This window comes from Schistosoma mansoni, chromosome 1, assembly GCF_000237925.1.
Source record: "Schistosoma mansoni strain Puerto Rico chromosome 1, complete genome".
In the NCBI taxonomy this organism is placed as follows: domain Eukaryota; kingdom Metazoa; phylum Platyhelminthes; class Trematoda; order Strigeidida; family Schistosomatidae; genus Schistosoma; species Schistosoma mansoni.
Window position 1 is genome coordinate 47,677,248 of NC_031495.1, and position 19,336 is coordinate 47,696,583.

Consider the following 19,336-nt stretch of genomic DNA (forward strand, 5'->3'; position numbering starts at 1 on the left):
GCTTCCTTGAACAGTTTCCAGGAAATCGACCATCTTAAACTCGCCAGGCTTCAAAAAGAAGACATGGATCTTCAGAACGAGCTAACCTCAACAACCCTAAATCTGCTCATTAAACAGATGAGAACAGAAAGGGAAACTTTGCTATGTGCCACATCAAACATTATTTACGCAACGTCTCCAATACACTGCACAAACTTTCTCATCCAGGTGTTTGTGCATCCATCAAGCCCATAGCAGAACGGTTTTCTTGGCCTGGTATGAATAAAGACAAGAGGGAGTGGGCACGCTCCTGTGTAAGCTGCCAAAAGTCTAAGGTGTTTAGACACAACAAATATCCCCAAGGCTCGTTCAAAACTCATGATAATGGTTGAAGAATGACCACTTCTGCAAGTCTGAGCCATGCCTTCTCATTGAATGCATGAATATTCCAGCGTTCACCATAGTTGACCTTTTCTTCGTGTTAAATGTTGGATATCTGCTTTCACAGTTATCTATGTTCAGCTCTGACGATTGTGTGGTTAGGACCAATACCACTACATGTTTAACTCCCAGGAACGCTTATTCGGATTTGACTTGTGTTCTCTCCTACCATTTGTTCTCATACTGACATTCTATATACCATACGAAGATCCCGATATCATTATGACTTATCTCACTTTGGAGTGAAAGAAGGATAATCAGGGAATAAATCCTCAGAAAGTTCGAATATCCACATAGAATAATTTACGTCTGTGTGTCTGTTTCTCATATTTAGTCACAAACTATTCATCCTCCCTAATAGAAGCAGAATAGAAACCTAATGATTGGTACACATGTTTAAAGTACAATAAAATATAATGACGATTATGGGCCACACAATTGAAGACAGCAAAACGGAGCTAAGATATCCCACTAACAACAGGCGCTGGAATTCCAAACGGTTGAATGTGTTACCTTTACATGACTATCTAAAACAGGTGGATTGGGATGTTCCCCCCCAACTTGAAGTGGATGCTCATTGGGATTTCTTACTGCACATGATCTTATGTGCTACTGAGCATTCAGTTCCTCGAACGGTCCCAAAAAACAACCTACAATCATCAAGAACCACACTCGTCGTTTGCGAAGCCATGAAAGACACTGTTGGGCCGAATATAAACGAACTGACAATAACGACGCATACAGGCAATACTAACATATAAGGAACATATGTTCAAAGGCAATAAGAGAAGACATTCTTCAGTACCAGACCAAGCTTATCGATAAATTTGTCTTCAATCCGAAAAGCTTATTCCGTTACGCAGCTTCTCTTCGACAAGGCAAAACTGGAGTTTCCCAACTATTAGGTCCTAATGATCCGACCAATAACGACGGTGATGCCGCTAAACTTTTGGCTGAACAATACTCTCAGAAATTCCAGCTGACCCACATCAACTTTACTGACGAAAGCCTCACCTGCACCTGTACAGGACTTTCCGAAGAAGACCTGAGTGCTGACCTGGTGCTCCGTAAACTGCAGCACCTAAGAAAAGACACTTCTCCAGGTCCGGATATGGTTCATTCTGCTATATTGAGGGAAGCAGCTTCAATCCTGGCATCACCACTTAACGTGATGTTTTCATACTCGTTAAGCAGAGGCAAACTACCGGAAATTTGGAAACTGGCTCACATCACACCAATTTTCAAAGGAGGTCGACGCAATGAACCCGCAGTGGCCCTTCTCTCCATACCTTCTAAAATTACTGAATCTCTTGTATACGACCGTATACAAGAATACTTATTATCCTTAAAGTTCTTCTCACCCCAACAGCACGGTTTCAGAAAGGGTCATTCTTGTATGACCAACCTGCTGACTGCAGTGGATAGATGGACAATCATCCTTGATCACAAGGGGAAGGTTGACGTCATTTACCTTGAATTCTCAATAGCTTTTGATAGGGTCAACCACGTATGTCTTATCAAGAAGCTTAGACGACTGGGTATCCAACCCCCTCTGATTGACTGGCTCACTTCATATCTAGAAAACCGACATTTTAGGGTCAGGGATAACTTCACTCTCTCTCAGGCTATGGAATGTCCTAGTGGGGTCCCCCAGGGCTCAATACTAGGACTTCTCTTCTTGATTTACATTAACGATCCTCCTCAACAAGTTTCATCTGACTTATTGCTTTTTGCTGATGATGTGAAACTTTGGAGAGAGATATGTAACCATGAGGATATACTAGCACTTCAGGAGGATCTGACTCGACTTCAAAGTTGGGCAGACGACAACGGACTTACCTTCAACACTTCAAAGTGCAAAGTAGTCCATCTGCGACATGTTGCAGACTATAGTTACAACTTAGGTAACTCCTCTCTAGAAGTTTCCCAAGTCGAAAAAGATTTAGGAGTGTCGGTACTCTACGACCTGAAGTCGTATGCTAACTGTGACATAAACGCCATTCAAGCAAAACTTGCACTGGTAACATTGAAGCGCATTTTTGGCCAGTTTGACGGTAAAACTTTCGGCATAATTTTTGACAGTTTTATTCGTCACCATTTAGAGTATGTAAACATAGTATTTCCTCCCTCCCTTCAAAAGGATAAGGGCACTCTGGAACGTATCCAATGTCGAGCCACGAAATCAGTTCGGGGACTCAAATTCAAACCCTAAGAAGAGCGCCTTCAGTCACTTAACCTTTATCCGTTAGAGTACAGGTGTCTTAGAGGTGACCTTCTTATGACCCACAGTATCTTTGACACTTCTGGTCATCCTCTTAAACATCTTCTTAAGCTTAGCCACAACACTAAACTAAGATAACACCCAGAAACTGGAGACCCAACATAACAGAACAGACTGCAGACACAACTTCTACTTCGTAAGAGTTGTCAAATGCTGGAATTCGCTGCCGACTGAGCTAGTCCAAGCGACTTCCCAGGAGTCCTTTAGGAGGAAACTTGACTTATTCTTGAGGACTAAGGATAACATATTATTTTGATTTATCAAATTCTTTTTTCCTCTATTATCGTTGATATACCTAGGTTCTTGCCTGGAGGTATTCGTGATCCACTGCTACTAGACACGGAAGCCCGTTAATCAAAAGCTTCTTCTATTCCGTCCTCAACCATTTGAACCATTTGAACACTCATGCGCAACCGACATTGATCTAAAAATGTTGACTCATTTCTGTAAAAAAAATAATCAAAAATTTTGAAAGGGTTATATCTGAAACTGGTGAAAATTATTCGTCAACTAACTTCTAACTACGACGTTCAGCATACCAAAATTTGAACCATTTAATCGAGAGCCCGTCAGTCCAAACTTTTTCTGAACGGCGCACACGTGAATTAGAGGATGACGTTATCGACTATTTCGGATGAAGCAGAAGCATTAAAAGAAGAAGCTAACAAATTTTTTAAAGGTAATGCATGGACAAACCTCACGCACACAAATATGGACACGTGTATAACGGTATTTTTCAACTAGATGGGGACTATGAAAAAGCCATCGATGCATACACGAAGGCGATTGAAATTCGGGAAACTGCTGTCTATTTGGCCAACAGAAGCCTCGCTTATCTTCGTACAGAGTGTTTCGGTTATGCTTTGGATGATGCTTCTAAAGCTATATCTTTGGATAGTTCCTATGTGAAGGTTTGTCATCTGGATCTCTTTATTTGTTCAGGGTTATTATCGCAGGGCATCTGCACACATGGCATTAGGTCAGTATAAGGAGGCGTTGGCTGACTACGAAACTGTAAGTACACGAAGTATTCTACTAGCCTGACATCTGAACATTTAAGCTTTGTCATTTATTAAAAACAAATTTACTTGAAGTTTTGAAAAATTTAAATTTTTATGACGGAATTTCGGAGTTACCTCACTGAACACTGAGTTTCTAGTTGTCGAGACACGATCCAATGAATTACGGATGTTAATTAATCATCACTTACTGAAGAAATGCTTTGAAATACTGAATGAATTAAACTGAACATCGTGTATAGCAATGATGAAAGATTCAACAATACGTATAATGTCGCTCCACACACTTCATCTGATGCCACACGTTTTATGAAAATTCTAATTATTTTCTCAACTAGGTCTTTTGAAATTATCAACATTTTATCTAGTATAACACAGAATCCTCCAGAACTTAATGACAAAACCAACCCATGTGCTTCTCATCTCGTAGGATCCAGTTTGTGTTCTGTTCTTACCTGTTCGATTGAATTCAATCACAGTTTCCTTCCACAATAAGTCCTGAAAGTTAGTGCAAGGATCTTCACCACTTAAGTACAACCTATTTCAAAACTGCGAACTTTCTCACTATCTTTAAAGTTCTCGCCCAGTTTACGGGATGAAAACCTGTCTGTCTCAAAGTCATTCTTTAATATCCAATGTATTGCGAATTAGTTTCTTCTGTTTAGTAATGTAAAGGAATATAATAATTTTGAAAATGTTTAAAATATAAAATTCTACTTGTGACTCAGCATCTCTCTCTATGATCCTCGGCGAAGTCACTATAATTCTGACATTAATATTCATTTTCATGCACATCATATCTGTTCATGTCGTAGCTTGAAGCAGCAACAGTAAGGTGTTTCTTTGTCGCTAAATTTTTGCAAGTTTTTCGGAAATCTTGTTACTCCTTTTTTCTACTGTATTAGTATTCACTTTTGTTACATAATTTGATGTATCCTTTATGTTGCTGCCGATAACTCCCATAGTTTTCCCCCCGGGCAGTATCCCAGCCGTTACACAAATCGAGAGATTTATGTGGCGCATATCTATTTGGTGCCTCCTACTTATGTTTGTGTGTTTAAATAAATAAAGATAGTATAAACTGGTTGGATAAAATGCTGTAGATTAGTTTTCATACCAAGGTGTTACAATTCGACAATTTAAACTAAACGGAGGATTTTCTGTCCACTTTGTTATTTCTTTTGTTTGGTTTTAAAAGGTATGTGGTCAGACAGGTCTTATAACATGGATTAAACTGCCGAATTGCACACTGATAAAGTATCTTGTCACAGGTTATTTCGAATATAAACCTCATATAATAATTTATAAAATATTGCCGTAGTCTAATTCCCAATAAATTTTGTGTCTGTTTGAATAGTGTAACGATATACCATACCGTACATAAATCATTTACACCGTAACTTATGAAACTTTTACTTTGTAAGGACATAATCGTACTATTGCTGTATGTGGTGAGCTACTTTCAATGCAATTTAACCTCAGTAAAGTAGTGATTTAATAAAATCATACAATTCCAACCATAGGATTCAAATTTCCACCTGATTTGTCTTAGAAAGTCAATAACATTTGGTGTTTGTGTGTCGAGTTATTAAGAATGTTCTCTTTAATATTATCTGCTAATATAAGGTTTCATCTTAAATAGGTTATTCGAGTTGCACCTAGTGACAAAATGGCTCGTGAGAAGTTGACTGAATGCCGGAAAATAATTCGTCGCAAAGCATTTGAAAAAGCCATTGCAGTAGAAGATCAGCCATCTCCACTAGAATCTTTTGATCTATCAACAATTACTGTAGAATCTAGTTACGATGGTCCGCACTTAGAACAGGATAGTAATGGGAAATACTTTGTCACGGAGTCGTTTATGTTAGCTTTAATGGAGCATTACAAATCTCAAAAAGTATTACACAAGAAATATGCCATAATAGTAAGTTAACATTTTTGTCCAATTTAGCAATTTAATAGCGATATGCCCATTTCATATTCTAAATGAAGTAAATGCCAAAATGCTATAATTCAAATCAAACACTTCGCGACTTCATTCTTTTCCACAAAAACGTGCCAGCTGAACTGGATATTTATTTTTTCGTGAATGAATTTCAAATTATATTTAAGTTGGATCTCAGTTATTGTTGTGGTTTTCGATATGAATACAAGTCGATCAATATCCAGAGAAGCTATTCACTAATAAGTCCCGTAATGTTTCCCTATCACCCCGTTTTTTCCAATTGATCCCAGCGTCGGCATATAATACACAACGTGAAATTCTCTAGGACGACATTCTTAGGATATGTCCAAGACATCGACGTCGATGTTTCGAGATAGTGACACTATCTGAATTATCGCCACTGTGCCCAAACACACGATGTCGAACCTCTGTATAACTAACATGGTGTTGCCACTGGATATCAGCAATCCTTCAGAGACAACGACGATCAAACACAGAGTCGTTTAGCATCTTCAACTCAGAGAAGCCACATTTCACAAACATAGAGCGAAACTGCTCTTACCGACGCGTTGTAGATCCCACCTTTTACAGCCAGACTAACATCACGAAGGCACCAAAGATGGTCCAGATTGGCATACGTCTCTCTGGCTTTCACTATACGTGAATCGATCTCATCACTAGCATTTACGCAGCTACCCAGATACACGAACTGCTTGACTACTTCTATCTGCTCACTAACCAGAGTGAGTGTAGGATTATGGTCTTACCAGACTTGTAATAGCATTTCGCACTTTGAAGGTGCAAAGTATACACCGTACCTACGGACACTGATTGCCAACTGATTAAGTGTGGATTGCATGGCCTGAATATCATCGCACAGTAGGACAATATCATCCGCATACTCAATGTCGAAACGTCTTTCTCCAGGTAACAGATCCACATCATCATTACCTGCAACCATCAGAGCTATTCCCAGAACGTCATCAATGGCAAAGTTGAAGAGGGATGGTGAGATTATACAACCCTGTCTAACTCCACTGCTTGAATGGAACAGTGGAGAGAGCTGGTTATATGCCCTCATTCTGCCTGGGGTGTTTGAATATAGAACTTTCAAGATATTGATAAACTTCCCAGGCACATCCTTCTTCAATAGACAATCCCAGAGAACAGTCCTGTCCAACAAATCGAAGACAGCCCTAATGTCAAGAAACACTACGATTGTTGGCATGTGATAAGTATGACAGTTTTCTAAAATTTGGCGGAGGATGAAGATATTATCAATACGTACTCGACCAAAAAGAAAGTCAACCTACTCCTCTCGAGTCAATCTTTCTTGAATTTTGAACAAACTACGAAGTATGTTGGAGGCCAATAGTTTGGACGCAATCGAAAGTAGACTTGTCCCCCGACAGTTGTTACGGAAACGACATGAACCCTTTTTAAGGATAGTAACAACTATCAACTCATTCCATGATGTTGGAACACTCCCTAATTGCCAGACCAGAAAGCCACCAACAACTTTACAAAGGACCGAAGGTAGGTCATCTGGGCCTGGTGATTTGTAGCGCTTCAAGAGTTGGAGTTCCTTGCGGACTTCCGCCTCATTTGGTGGATCAGTAGTCACAGGTCATGGAGAGAAGGACAGTCTGATCGATGTTGCCGGGGCAGCAGACCAGTTAAACTGCTCCTCAAAAAACTCTGTCCATAGTCCAAGATGTCGATAGATTTTAGTGATTGGCATCCCGCCATCTCTACAGATTGTTTTGATCACATCAGACTTCTTACTGCCAGTGACTCGGATGAGTTGAGAGAGCTTCTAGCAGTTACTAGATGCAACTGCTGTTTCCAACTCAGTGGCACGCTCCGACCACCAGGCCTCTCGGTCCTTACGCAAGCTTTACACAACTTCATTACGTAACAGCCTTCGCTTATGATCAAACTCGCAGTCACACAGAGTAGACCAACGGGCTTCAATGATTTGTAATGAGCCTGTAGAAACCCTGTACCTATAAGTGGGACGTTTCGCGAAGCCGCAAGCAACTTTACTTACCATTTTCATGGCGTTATGCAATTGCAATCAATGCTCACCTATACTTTTCGGTGGATGGTAGCTAACCTTGAACCTAGTTCAGTCTGACATTTATTTGCAACAGAAGCTGCAACCAATTTGCCGACATCGATCCGTTTGGGACGATGAATTTGTTGGCCACTAAAACGTAAGATAAGATTAACGTAAACTAGGGCATGACCAGAGTCCATATAGATACTTCAAAAGGAATGGCAGTCTTGTACACAACCATGTCAGCAGTAACTGATAGCGATGTGATCAATCTGAGTCCAGGTTTGAGATGCGGAGGGAGGATGCCAGGTGGTACATGGGCGATGACTGTGCTGTTAGGTAGTGCTAGCCGGAAATAGGTTGTGGTCTGCACAAGGTTGCGGTAGGTGGTCACTGTTATCTAACCTGCGACCAACAAGCCTCCATCGACCACCTAAATGATTCTGTTTTGTACCTACATCCCTGACGTAAGCATTCAATTCTCCTGCTATTACTACAACATCTATTGTACGCACTTTCTGTAGACCTGTTGAACTGTTAACTGATGGTAAAACTAATCATTGATCGCATCCGGGCTGCAATCTATCAGAGTGTAGTTTGAAATGGCTAAAAGACTTATTTTCCACTTCGATTTTTTCTTACTCTGATGGAGCTTTCTAATCTAACATAACCGATTGTTAATCGGGATCCAGTCGGTCAGTGCTTCGTCAACTCTGGTGCTTAGTGCGACATCATCGCTGGGAAAATCAGATAAATACGCAAAAGGGTCCACGGATAAACGCACGTGAAACCAGCTTTTCGAAGCGTAAGATTGAGAGCGAATTTGTACTACTTCACTAGAGTCCTGAATATGGTTCTCGGATAGACAACAGACATCGACTTTCTAAAGAAGGAACCAACCCCATCTGTTGTCTGATTTGCATTAATGTGCAAACGTTGAAGTAGGCTAGTTTGAATGGTATACGTGGTTTCAGAAAGACTGTTTCAATATTCCTAGTCGTTGGTAGCATTCAAATGATTTGTGTGTTGACTGTGATACTGCCTGTAGCATTCAACTTTCGACCAGTCAGTTACTTGAAACCGTTTAGATAGGACAGGGTTATTACCATAGGCAAGCTGCTGTAAAGCTGAAAAATAAAATACACAGAATGACAATAAAGGGGAATGCATAAGTGTCGCAACATAAAGGAAATAGAGATGAATGTCAATAAATGATTTAGTAGGATTCGTCTGAATGCGAGTTGAAGCAATAATAAATTTTCCAGTAGTAATTATCATTAGATGCCTAGTGTTTCCTATAACCAACGACACTGTTACTACCTCTATTATTCAGGGGTTTCGCCTGATAACATCTCTCTTTGATAATGGGCTATGGCAACTTGAAGCGATGTACATACGTCCAAAATTAGGTAAAAAATTCTAGTTGTTAATTAATTGCATTTATTTCTAATATGATAGCGTTTGCTGTGCATTACAATATGTCTAACGTGATATTTATTATTGTTTATTTGTAGATAATGAAAGAAATTTTCTTATATCTCCGCGACTTACCAAGTTTGGTAGACATTAAAGTCCCAGAAAAGTCTAAGTTTACTGTTTGTGGGGATATACACGGTCAGTTCTACGATCTTATGAACATATTTCAAATCAACGGGCTTCCGAGCAAAGATAATCCTTACGTAAGCAATATTACTTTCAGGATTTGTTTCTCTAGTTGTTCAATGGTGACTTTGTTGATCGGGGATCGTTTTCAGTGGAGTGTATTTTCACTTTGTTCGGGTTTAAGCTTCTTTATCCAGATAAGTTTTATCTTTCCAGAGGTGAGCAGTTGGTATTAAATCAGATATTTTATGCTCTTTTAATTTTCGGCGTCATACACTTATGTATGCGTTTAATTATCCTCATAGGTAATCATGAATCCGAACACATGAACAGACTTTATGGCTTTGAAGGTGAGGTAAAGTCAAAATATTCTTCTGAAGTGGCCAATATGTTCACGGATATATTCAACTGGTTACCTCTATGCCATCTTATTAATGAAAGAATTCTGGTAAGCGATTTACATAAGTCATTTTTCCATGTTCAAATGATTTTCTGTAATTGAGTTCTTATTTATTTGTACTAAATGATGTTCGTTTAATTTGAATGGATGTTTGAATGGTCGTTTCAATCACATGATCAGAAAGAATCCGGCAATCAAAAGTATGGAAGAAAATGTAAAAGGAAATAAATTTTCTTCTCGAAACTTATCTCTTCGACATTGTTTTTATCCACCGAATGTTAGTGTGTCTTTCTGTAGTTCGAAGACTGGAAGTAGTTTACACTTTTAGTTGCTCATGGTAGTGGATCATTAAAAAGTTTTTATAAGCTTAGAGCTGTTTGAATAACTACAACAAATTAGATTCTGCTTATAATAGTGTTAAAGCTAGATCATGGTATGTTGGTTTTGATCAAATGTCGCTTTGCTACAAAGTTCTTTTAGTAGTAGGAGATTGATTGTACAGTTTTACAGCATAAGATACATGTAATCCACCGAATCATAATGAGAGCAAATGTCAATCGCGCTACTTGTTACATTAACAAGACTAAATAAGGTTGTTTTAAAAACATCTTATGTTAGTGACTTTTTTTTCTATTTTGCTTATCTCATTACTATATTATTTTTTAAAGTTTAACTACAAATTTTACGTTTCTAGGAAGTAGTCATTTGTTGATGTAATAGTATTGTTAGTATTGTAGTGAACAAAACACCGGTTGGGGACAATCGAATGTATTTAAGCAAACATTACAAACTATCTGAGTAAATTGTAATAACCATACAATGGACTGTTAATTTGCAAATTAACAACCAATAGCCTCCATGTTCACTGTTTGTTCTTTAATTTTCATTGCTCATGCATTTTCCAAACGATTGCGCTTCATTTCAATTCTTTTGTCATCGGTTTTCTGCCCAAATACATTGTATGTCTGACTCACACCATGTACTACTTATATGGATATAAGTAGACCACACCACAGTATTAGTCGTGGTAATCAATAATTCTGTCTAGGACCAAAAACTATTTAGTGGTGCAACTATTTATATTGGGCTGCAACGTAACCCATTTGTGAAGTATAGTTTTCTGTATTCAGCTTTAAACCACATTGTTTGATTGAATTTCGGCAATACTACCCAGCTAGCTACCAATGCATAAGTAACGAGTTGAGTTCAAATCTATAACCTATCGGTTGAAAACTAACCGCTTTAATCACTAAGTTTTACCGGATTACTTAATTTTGTTTTTAGTTTGCTTCAAAATCAAGGGTTAGATGTTTATACTTTTATTGGTTGGTGTGTATCACTCAAAGTTTAGTACACAAATGATATTTTCAGATAGGTCGGGATTGTCTATTACTTACTTACGCCTGTTACACCTCGTGGAGGAGCATAGGCTGCCCACCAAAATTCTCCATCCAACCCTGTCCTGGGCAATCCTTTCTAGTTCTTATCTATTAGTTTTGTGATTCTCCATGTTCTTACTGCCTATTTATTTCTAGCCGTAAAAATTAATCCAAAAAAATTTATCAATATTCTTTTTTACTTTATTTACAATGTTAACACATTCAATTAGGTTATGCATGGTGGATTGTTCGAACGCGATAATGTCACATTAGATGAAATAAAAAAAGTGTCTCGAAATCGTCAACCTGACGAAGGCACTATAATGTGTGAATTGCTGTGGTCTGATCCAATGGAGGCTGAAGGTCGAGCCCATTCTAAACGTGGAGTCGGTTGTCAATTTGGTCCTGATGTCACTGAAAAGTTCTGTAAGCAAAACGGTCTAGACTATATTATTAGAAGTCATGAAGTAAGTGCATTGATCATCAAGTGGTCTATTTTCAAAATACTCTGAATTTGCTTGATTTACTTTAAAATTAAGGGTTCAGTCCCTTCGCTTTCTAGATCCTAGCGTGATTGTTCACTTGTTAAATATAGCAGTTCAACTCTGCATTTTATTAGGGTCTTCACCAAACAGCAACATATCATCTGCGTATTCTAAGCCAATAAGTCAACCTCCTGGTAGGAGATCAATGCCTTAACATTCAATCGACGAGAGCGTTATTTCCAAAAGTAGGTCTATGATGAAATGAAACAGAAATTGATATAGTGGATAGCGTTGACGGACATCACTTGAGGTTGAAAAATTAGACGACAGTTCACATAAGCTCTGACTCGACTAGTAGTGTTCCAATAGAGAGCCTTCACAAGGATTATATACTTCTGAAGTACACCTTTCATTGACAAACGCCATTACTGGAAGCGTTCATGCGCCCAACCGTAGGCCCTAGGTTCGAATCCCGCGTACTACCCCAAAATACCCTGGTACGGCCGAGGGTGGGGGGAGTTCGCTCTCATTCTCGAAATGCTCTCACATGGCCACACGTATGCACCCACTGTCAGGGAAGTCTTACTCACTGCCTTCTCGAGGCAGAAGTGTTGTTTACCAAATTGAGACAACGAAAAGCGAATGTCTGGCCCCTTAACCGGGTCGGTGGATATGGAGGATCCACATAGGGGAGTTAGATAACCCTTATTCCTAACCAGTGGTGCACATGGGCTCCAGGATCCCGAAGGAACAAATGGCGTATGAACCTACTGTTGGTCGCCGTCTACCATGAGACTGCATGTCCTAACATTGCTCCACTTCCTTGTTGATTAGACCTTTAGATCAAAGGCTCTGAGTGTGGCTCCTTAAGAAAATCACCTGTTTCGGTTTTGGCACCCGGGCAGTACCACAGCCCACACACAAATCAAGTGACTTGTTTGACTCATATGTATTCGGTGCCCCTTTATACCAATATTTATGTGTTCAAATCAATAAATGAAATAAAACAATAGGAGGAGGCGGTTTTATGCTCTCACTCTGCCTGAGTTGTTTGTATACAGAGCTTTCTATGTATCAATAAACTTCTCACACACACTTTTCTTCGACAGACAATCACAAAGTGTACTATCCTGTTCTGCGAATTGAAGTTCGTCCTGATATCAGTTAACACAATTATCATTTGAGTCCAGTAGGTGTGGCTGTGTTCTAAAATTCTGTGGTGGGCGAAGATATAACCATCTCATCAATGATCAGAACAAAGGCTAACCTAGTCTTCGCGATACAATATTTCTCGGATTTTGAACAGTCATCCAAGTATGATAAAAGCCAACAGTTTGGATGTGGTATAAAGCAGATTGTTGCTAGTTAAATGATGTTGGGACACTCTCATTACCTGACTTTTCTTAACAACATACTCGATAGATAGATTTCTTTGAGGAATAGTTCAGCTGGTCTGCTGCTCCAACAAAGATCCTTTAGGACCTTGTATTAGGCAAGTCAGTCATCACCAAGCATGGGAGACAAAACAATCTGATCGATGTTGTTGGTTAGCAATACCCGTAAGTATGGCATGTATTTGGCAGATTCTAAATGTAAAGGATATTTGCTAGACTGGTAGCAGGCTTCGCCTGTGCTAACTCTTGGTATATAGCCGTTAGAAATAGTCGAAAAGCTTTTGTATCCGGGTGTCTGTGTGAGCGGTGGTGGTGGTGTCATTAATAAGAATAATTTAAGTATAGTGAAAGTCAAAGTGGATCATACCAATCTTGGCTACCATTCGTGCAGTCGTGGGGTTAGTCTTGTTGTTGAAAATCATCTTTGTGTTAATTTTAACTGTCTGACTAGCTTCAATTTCTTCAATCGTTCTGGAGTTATTACCCGGGAGTTGAACATGGTTTAGCTTTCTAAAGCTGCACACATTACTATTACGAAATGTGAATTTCCGTCAAAAATGTTTACATGTTATACTTTGAGGTGTATTTTTGATATACATACCATTCATGTTGCTAGATAGCTAGATTTTAGCAGGAAATTTACCAAATAGATCTCCAATTGGCTATTATGCGAAATCAACCATGATAATTGTGTTCGATATCTGAAAGTTATGAAATATAGCAACCATCATTTTGGTGTAGACTCTACATTTCTTTGTGTTGTCAGTTTTGTCCTAATACACTTATTTTGTTACAATATGTTTGATAATAATATTCTGATTTCAGTTTAGACCTTATTACATTTATAAACCGAGACCTTCATTCTGTGTTAAGTCATCTAAGAATTTTTGTGTTTTTTTTAAGGTGAAAGATGAGGGTTACGAAGTTGCTCATAATGGTCGCTGTATTACTGTTTTCTCAGCTCCTAATTACTGTGACACAATGCACAATCGAGGAGCTTTTATTACATTGATAGGTAGCGATGAACCAGGAGAAATGTCTCCAATGTTTACCAGCTTTACGGCAGTACCTCATCCAGATGTGCGCCCAATGGCTTACGTGAATCCATTACTTTCCATGTTCATGTGATTTGTACATTGCTTTTTTCCTATTTTGTGCCTTAAACTGGTTACTGAACATTGATAGATGCATATTTAAATCAACACACATATATACAATTAACTTGACTAATGTATCAATTGTTCATTGTACACATTATATTGTCAAAGTTCTCACGTAACATTTTCTTACTCATTTTTGACTGGCTTACTTTTAAGTCAAGGATTCTCATGTTTGCATTTTTAATTCCATTGTAATAAAGTTACTTTAGGAAAATGTAAAAAAAATTTATTCACATTCTTATTACTATTATTATTATTACTACTACTCACACTGATACCATTGTTTGAATTTGTGAAGGCTATTTTCCCATTTAGTCCAACTATCAGTTCTCATTTATTCTAGGGTTGATTTTGCAAGTATATTAGAAGAAATCATTAAGCTTCATTTATTTTATCGTCTTACTGTATCATGTTTGAATAAAAATTGTGGGGAATTACTACTATTAAATTTATATATATATCTAGAATTATTCGGGGCTAATTTTTTCAACCTGATCGTCTTGGATGAATTGAAGTGAGGATGTTAGAAGATAAGTAGTTTTCGTACTTTCTTGCCTAGTAAAGAGGATATTTTCTATATTGCGGCATCTTAATCTGAAAATAAGTGTTTTCATCGTACATCATTATAGCTTTTGCATATTACATTTAAGAAAGTGTACCGCTGTTTAATCTGGTTGGCGTTTTTTTAGCAAGTAAGTAATCGCTGTACTATTCAAAATCTTACCGAATAAGGTTCAGAACTTAAGAAGTTGATAATCAAGCAGTCAATACTCATTGTTCCTGCCTGAACCTACTGAATAAGAAGGCAAGCAATAAAAACTGATAAAAAGACCGTTTATGGAATATGTTTCACGTGGCAGTCATTCATCTAAGCTGAGTTCACGCACGAATAATTTACTCATAGTACTGACCATCTAATGTAACTTCGGCATATTAGAAATTCTACTGTAGTAATGGCATATTTGAATCAGTTTTAGTAAACTCAGTCATAACGCTTGTTTATGGTTTGTTCTCAAAAATGGATTCGTATGTTTCATACAACCAGACTCCTTGATAAGTGTAAACAGAGCAAGAACAACAAATTTTGCGAGATAAAATGAATCCATTCGATTTCACGGTTTCTCATCAGTTGCATACAACCTAAAATTACAATTACAAATATAAATATAATTGTTAACAAATGTTTAGCAAACTTTAGTTTGTGACGTTCAGATAAATGTTTGCAATAGAGCCGAACTCATAAGAAGTAAAATAAGTACACAAAGTGTCTGAATAAACATAGTTAAGTTTGAAGGCAGAGTTCAAAAAACTAACAATGGTTATTAGAGACATGTCAAATCACCATGACAAGGAAAGGTTTTTTGCTCACTTTGTTACTTCAACAACTCTCATCCCAACATAACGTTTACGATGGAATATAAAAGAGAACCAACCCTATTTTTTAGATCTTACTGTAAGACGGATTATTATTTAAACACATAAATATTGGTACAAGGAAGCACCAGATACATATGCGCCGCACAAATCTCATTCGATTTGTGTGAGGGCTGTGATATTGCCCAGGTGCCCAAACTGTAAGACGGAAAAATGATGGAACTCTTCAGGAAAGTATATATGGGAAAGAAACATGAACAGGACAGTATTTTAACTTTGACAGCTTTTGCCCTATTAGTTACAAAAGATGTCTAGTGAAAATGCTCTTCAATAGAGCTAGGATGTTATGTTCAAACGGCAAAATAAGTGAGGAATTGGCTATTCTGTAAAAGCATCTCATAAAAAAATGGATACCCGAGGAAATTTAGTACAAATTACGGAAAAGAATATCCCAAGGATGATAAACATCCAACTGTTGTAAATAAATCTGTCTTCATCCACCTTCTATTATTAACAATACTAGTTTTTATATGAACAAATTTTATAAATGAATGATTTGCCTTTACAGTTCAATGGAATTTTCTATATTTGTTTTAAAAGGAAAATAGCCCTTTTCTATTAGAGTACATTATGATTGCGTTAGCATAGCGAATTGAAAGTATGGGTTTAATGAGTTGTCACCATAACTATTGGATATTTGTGAATAATGCCAAGTATATTTAAATAAAACAATATCGACAGTATTCGTGTAAAAAAAGTCTCATTTTATTTCATCCCTGAATGAAACAACCTGGTTCTGAAAGAAAACTTATAATAAATCAACATCTTTTATAGATTGATTCCTAAGATGTCTAAATCAACTGATCAATAAATAGTAACTAATATGACATTGCTGCTTAGTCTTCATTGCTGATCAATCAAGTTATAGCATATCGATTATTTTGGATTATTTAACATATAAGTGCTCTGTTCTGTTATTTGTTAATTAATATTTATCAGTAAAATGTATCTAGAACTTTATGGGAAGTGATATTCTTTGTAAGAATTGGACTCTTTTCAACATGCTTCATCTATTTGAGATGATATTGGCTTTCTGAAGAACTGAAATGTTATCCAATAGTAGGTACTATTATACAGTTTAGTCGTTAGTGTTAATAAAATTATCTCGATATGATATTTTAAACAAAAAAATGTAGACAATGGTATATGAAACTGAAATTAATTTAAACTAGTTTCATCTTTGGATTTAACGAAGAGAATGTTCTAGAATTCATAGGAAATTCAAATTCATCTGATATGAATGCAAAACTATTGAATGAAATGATCAACAGATCAAAAAGTTAAATATGACACTATTATCTGGGATTCCGGGAAACATGAGAGTTTATGTCTGTAAAAAACAGTTGACAGCAATCCTTTTTTGATGGTAATCAATTACAAAGATTTCAGAAAAAAATTAAGTAAAGCCAATATTTTTTTGTTTGTTTATGGTCTACGATTCTTTAGTCTATAATCACATATATAGAAAGCTATTGTTTTGTTGAAAAGTATCCAGGTTTGGCAGGGTTGCCCAATCTCACCTTTCCTCTTCAACTTCGCTATCCACGACATTCTAGAAACAGCTCTGATGGACGTAAGTAATGGCAGTGTGGATCTGTTACCTGGAGAAAGACGTTTCGACATTGAGTATGCGGATGATATTGTCCTACTGTGCGATAATGCCCAAGCCATGCAATCTGCACTTAATCAGTGAAGGTGCTTTGCACCTTCAAACTGCAAAGTACTCTTAAAAGACTGTCAGGATTCTATTCCTGTACTCACCTTGGGTGGTGAGCAGATTGAAATAGTCAAGCAGTTTGTGTATCTGGGTAGCTGTGTAAATGCTAGTGATGAGATCGATTCACGTATAGTGAAAGCCAGAGAGACGTATGCCAATCTGGACCATCTTTGGTGCCTTCGTGATGTTAGTCTGGCTGTAAAAGGTGGGATCTACAACGCGTCGGTAAGAGCAGTTTCGCTCTATGTTTGTGAAATGTGGCTTCTCTGAGTTGAAGATGCTAAACGACTCTGTGTTTGATCGTCGTTGTCTCTGAAGGATTGCTGATATCCAGTGGCAACACCATGTTAGTTATACAGAGGTTCGACATCGTGTGTTTGGGCACAGTGGCGATAATTCAGATAGTGTCACTATCTCGAAACATCGACGTCGATGTCTTGGACATATCCTAAGAATGTCGTCCTATAGAATTCCGCGTCGTACATTATTTGCCGACGCTGGGACTGGTTGGAAAAAGCGGAGAGGTGGTCAGTGTATGACATGGTGTCGTGGTATGAAAGAAAGCTGCAAAGGACTGGCTTCTGTTGGTACTTCACGACTCCCTGGCCGGGGTCCGAGAGATGGTGGTACACAGTGGCTAGAGACGGTATCGGATTTGGCTCAGAATAGAAGACAATGGCGATCCTGCTGTAACCTTCTTTTACTTTCTGCATAAAGAGTGGTTATAACCTCCTTAACTGAGAGAGTCCTTCTGGCTATACATTTCAGTTTCCCTCACCATTAATATATATATATATATATATATATATATATGCATCTTACCCCTTTCTCTTCCCATTCTCATTGTTTTGTGTGGCGCATATATATCTGGTGCCCCCTTGCACCAATATTTATGTATTTAAATAAATAAATAAATTATGATTCGTGTTACGTGTATATTGTTGAGTTATTTAGAATAATGCTTATGAATAGCTAGAATAAGTTCAATTGTTATTTATATATTAATTATCTTACATCGTTTACAACCGGAAATGTTTAACTGAAGAAATAGATTCCAATATAGACATGCAAATTGTCAATAGTATAACATGTTTATGAAGATTGTTTAGTACTCAGTTTATATCATGAATTAACATGGTTTAAATCAAGAAATGATTTTAGCTAGACCAATATTGGAAACCCTGAAGCACTTGAAGTATGTTTCAGCTAAGTATACGATTTTACGGAAGTGATCATCAACTTCCCTGGATCCGAAAATCTCACTCAAAACCTTCGTTATCTCAGGTGTACGATTGACCTTATGAAGCGATTTTAGATAGTCAACAATTAAAAATGAAGGAGTACTGGGAATCCATTTTGCAAGGCCCCCAAATGCCCTGGTACGGCCGAGAGTGGGGAGAGTCCGCCCTCCCTCTCGAAATGCTCTCACATGGCTACGCGTATATAGCCTCTGCCAGGGAAGTCATACTCACTGCCTTCTCGTGGCGGGGGTGTTGTTTACGAAATTGAGAGGACGAAAAGCGAATGTTCGGCGCTTTGACCGGGTTGATAGACACGGAAAGTCCACCTAGGGGAGTTGGAAAACCCTGATTCCAAACCAATGGTGTACATGGGCTCCAGTATCCTAATGGAACAAATGGCGTATGAATCAATCGTTGGTCACCGGCTACCATGGGACTGTATCTCCTTACGATGCTCCACTGCCTTGTGGATCAGACCTTTAGGTCAAAGGCTCCGGGTGTGGCCCCCTAGGAAAACCACCTGCTTCAGTTTGGGCACCTGGGCAGTATCACAGCCCTCACACAAATCGAATGAGATTTGTGCGGCGCATATGTATCTGGTGCTTCCTTGTACCAATATGTATGTGAATATATAAATAAATAAGGCTATGGAAACCCTGAGTTGTATGAATCAGGAAACTTGTCAGAGATCGAAATCAAAATCTTCAGGGCTTGTGGAAAGTACATTCCTTTTTTTCAACTACAAACTTAACATCGAATGACTGACACTTCTAAAGTCACTCAACGATTGTTAAAATTTG

At 38.0% G+C, this 19,336-nt stretch overlaps 1 protein-coding gene across 1 annotated transcript; it reads left to right on the forward strand.

Moving 5' to 3' along the window:
- Window positions 1-3,313: 3,313 nt before the first annotated feature.
- Smp_090860 (putative protein phosphatase-5) lies at window positions 3,314-14,580 on the forward strand (the record flags this gene model as incomplete). The annotated part of the gene is made up of 9 exons (XM_018794645.1): window positions 3,314-3,380; window positions 3,446-3,612; window positions 3,644-3,715; window positions 5,363-5,644; window positions 9,239-9,403; window positions 9,439-9,544; window positions 9,632-9,774; window positions 11,336-11,572; window positions 13,888-14,580. The coding sequence occupies 9 exons, from the start codon at window positions 3,314-3,316 to the stop codon at window positions 14,110-14,112; spliced, it is 1,464 nt and encodes a 487-aa protein (XP_018649036.1). The 3' UTR covers window positions 14,113-14,580.
- Between the last annotated feature and the right edge of the window lie 4,756 nt (window positions 14,581-19,336).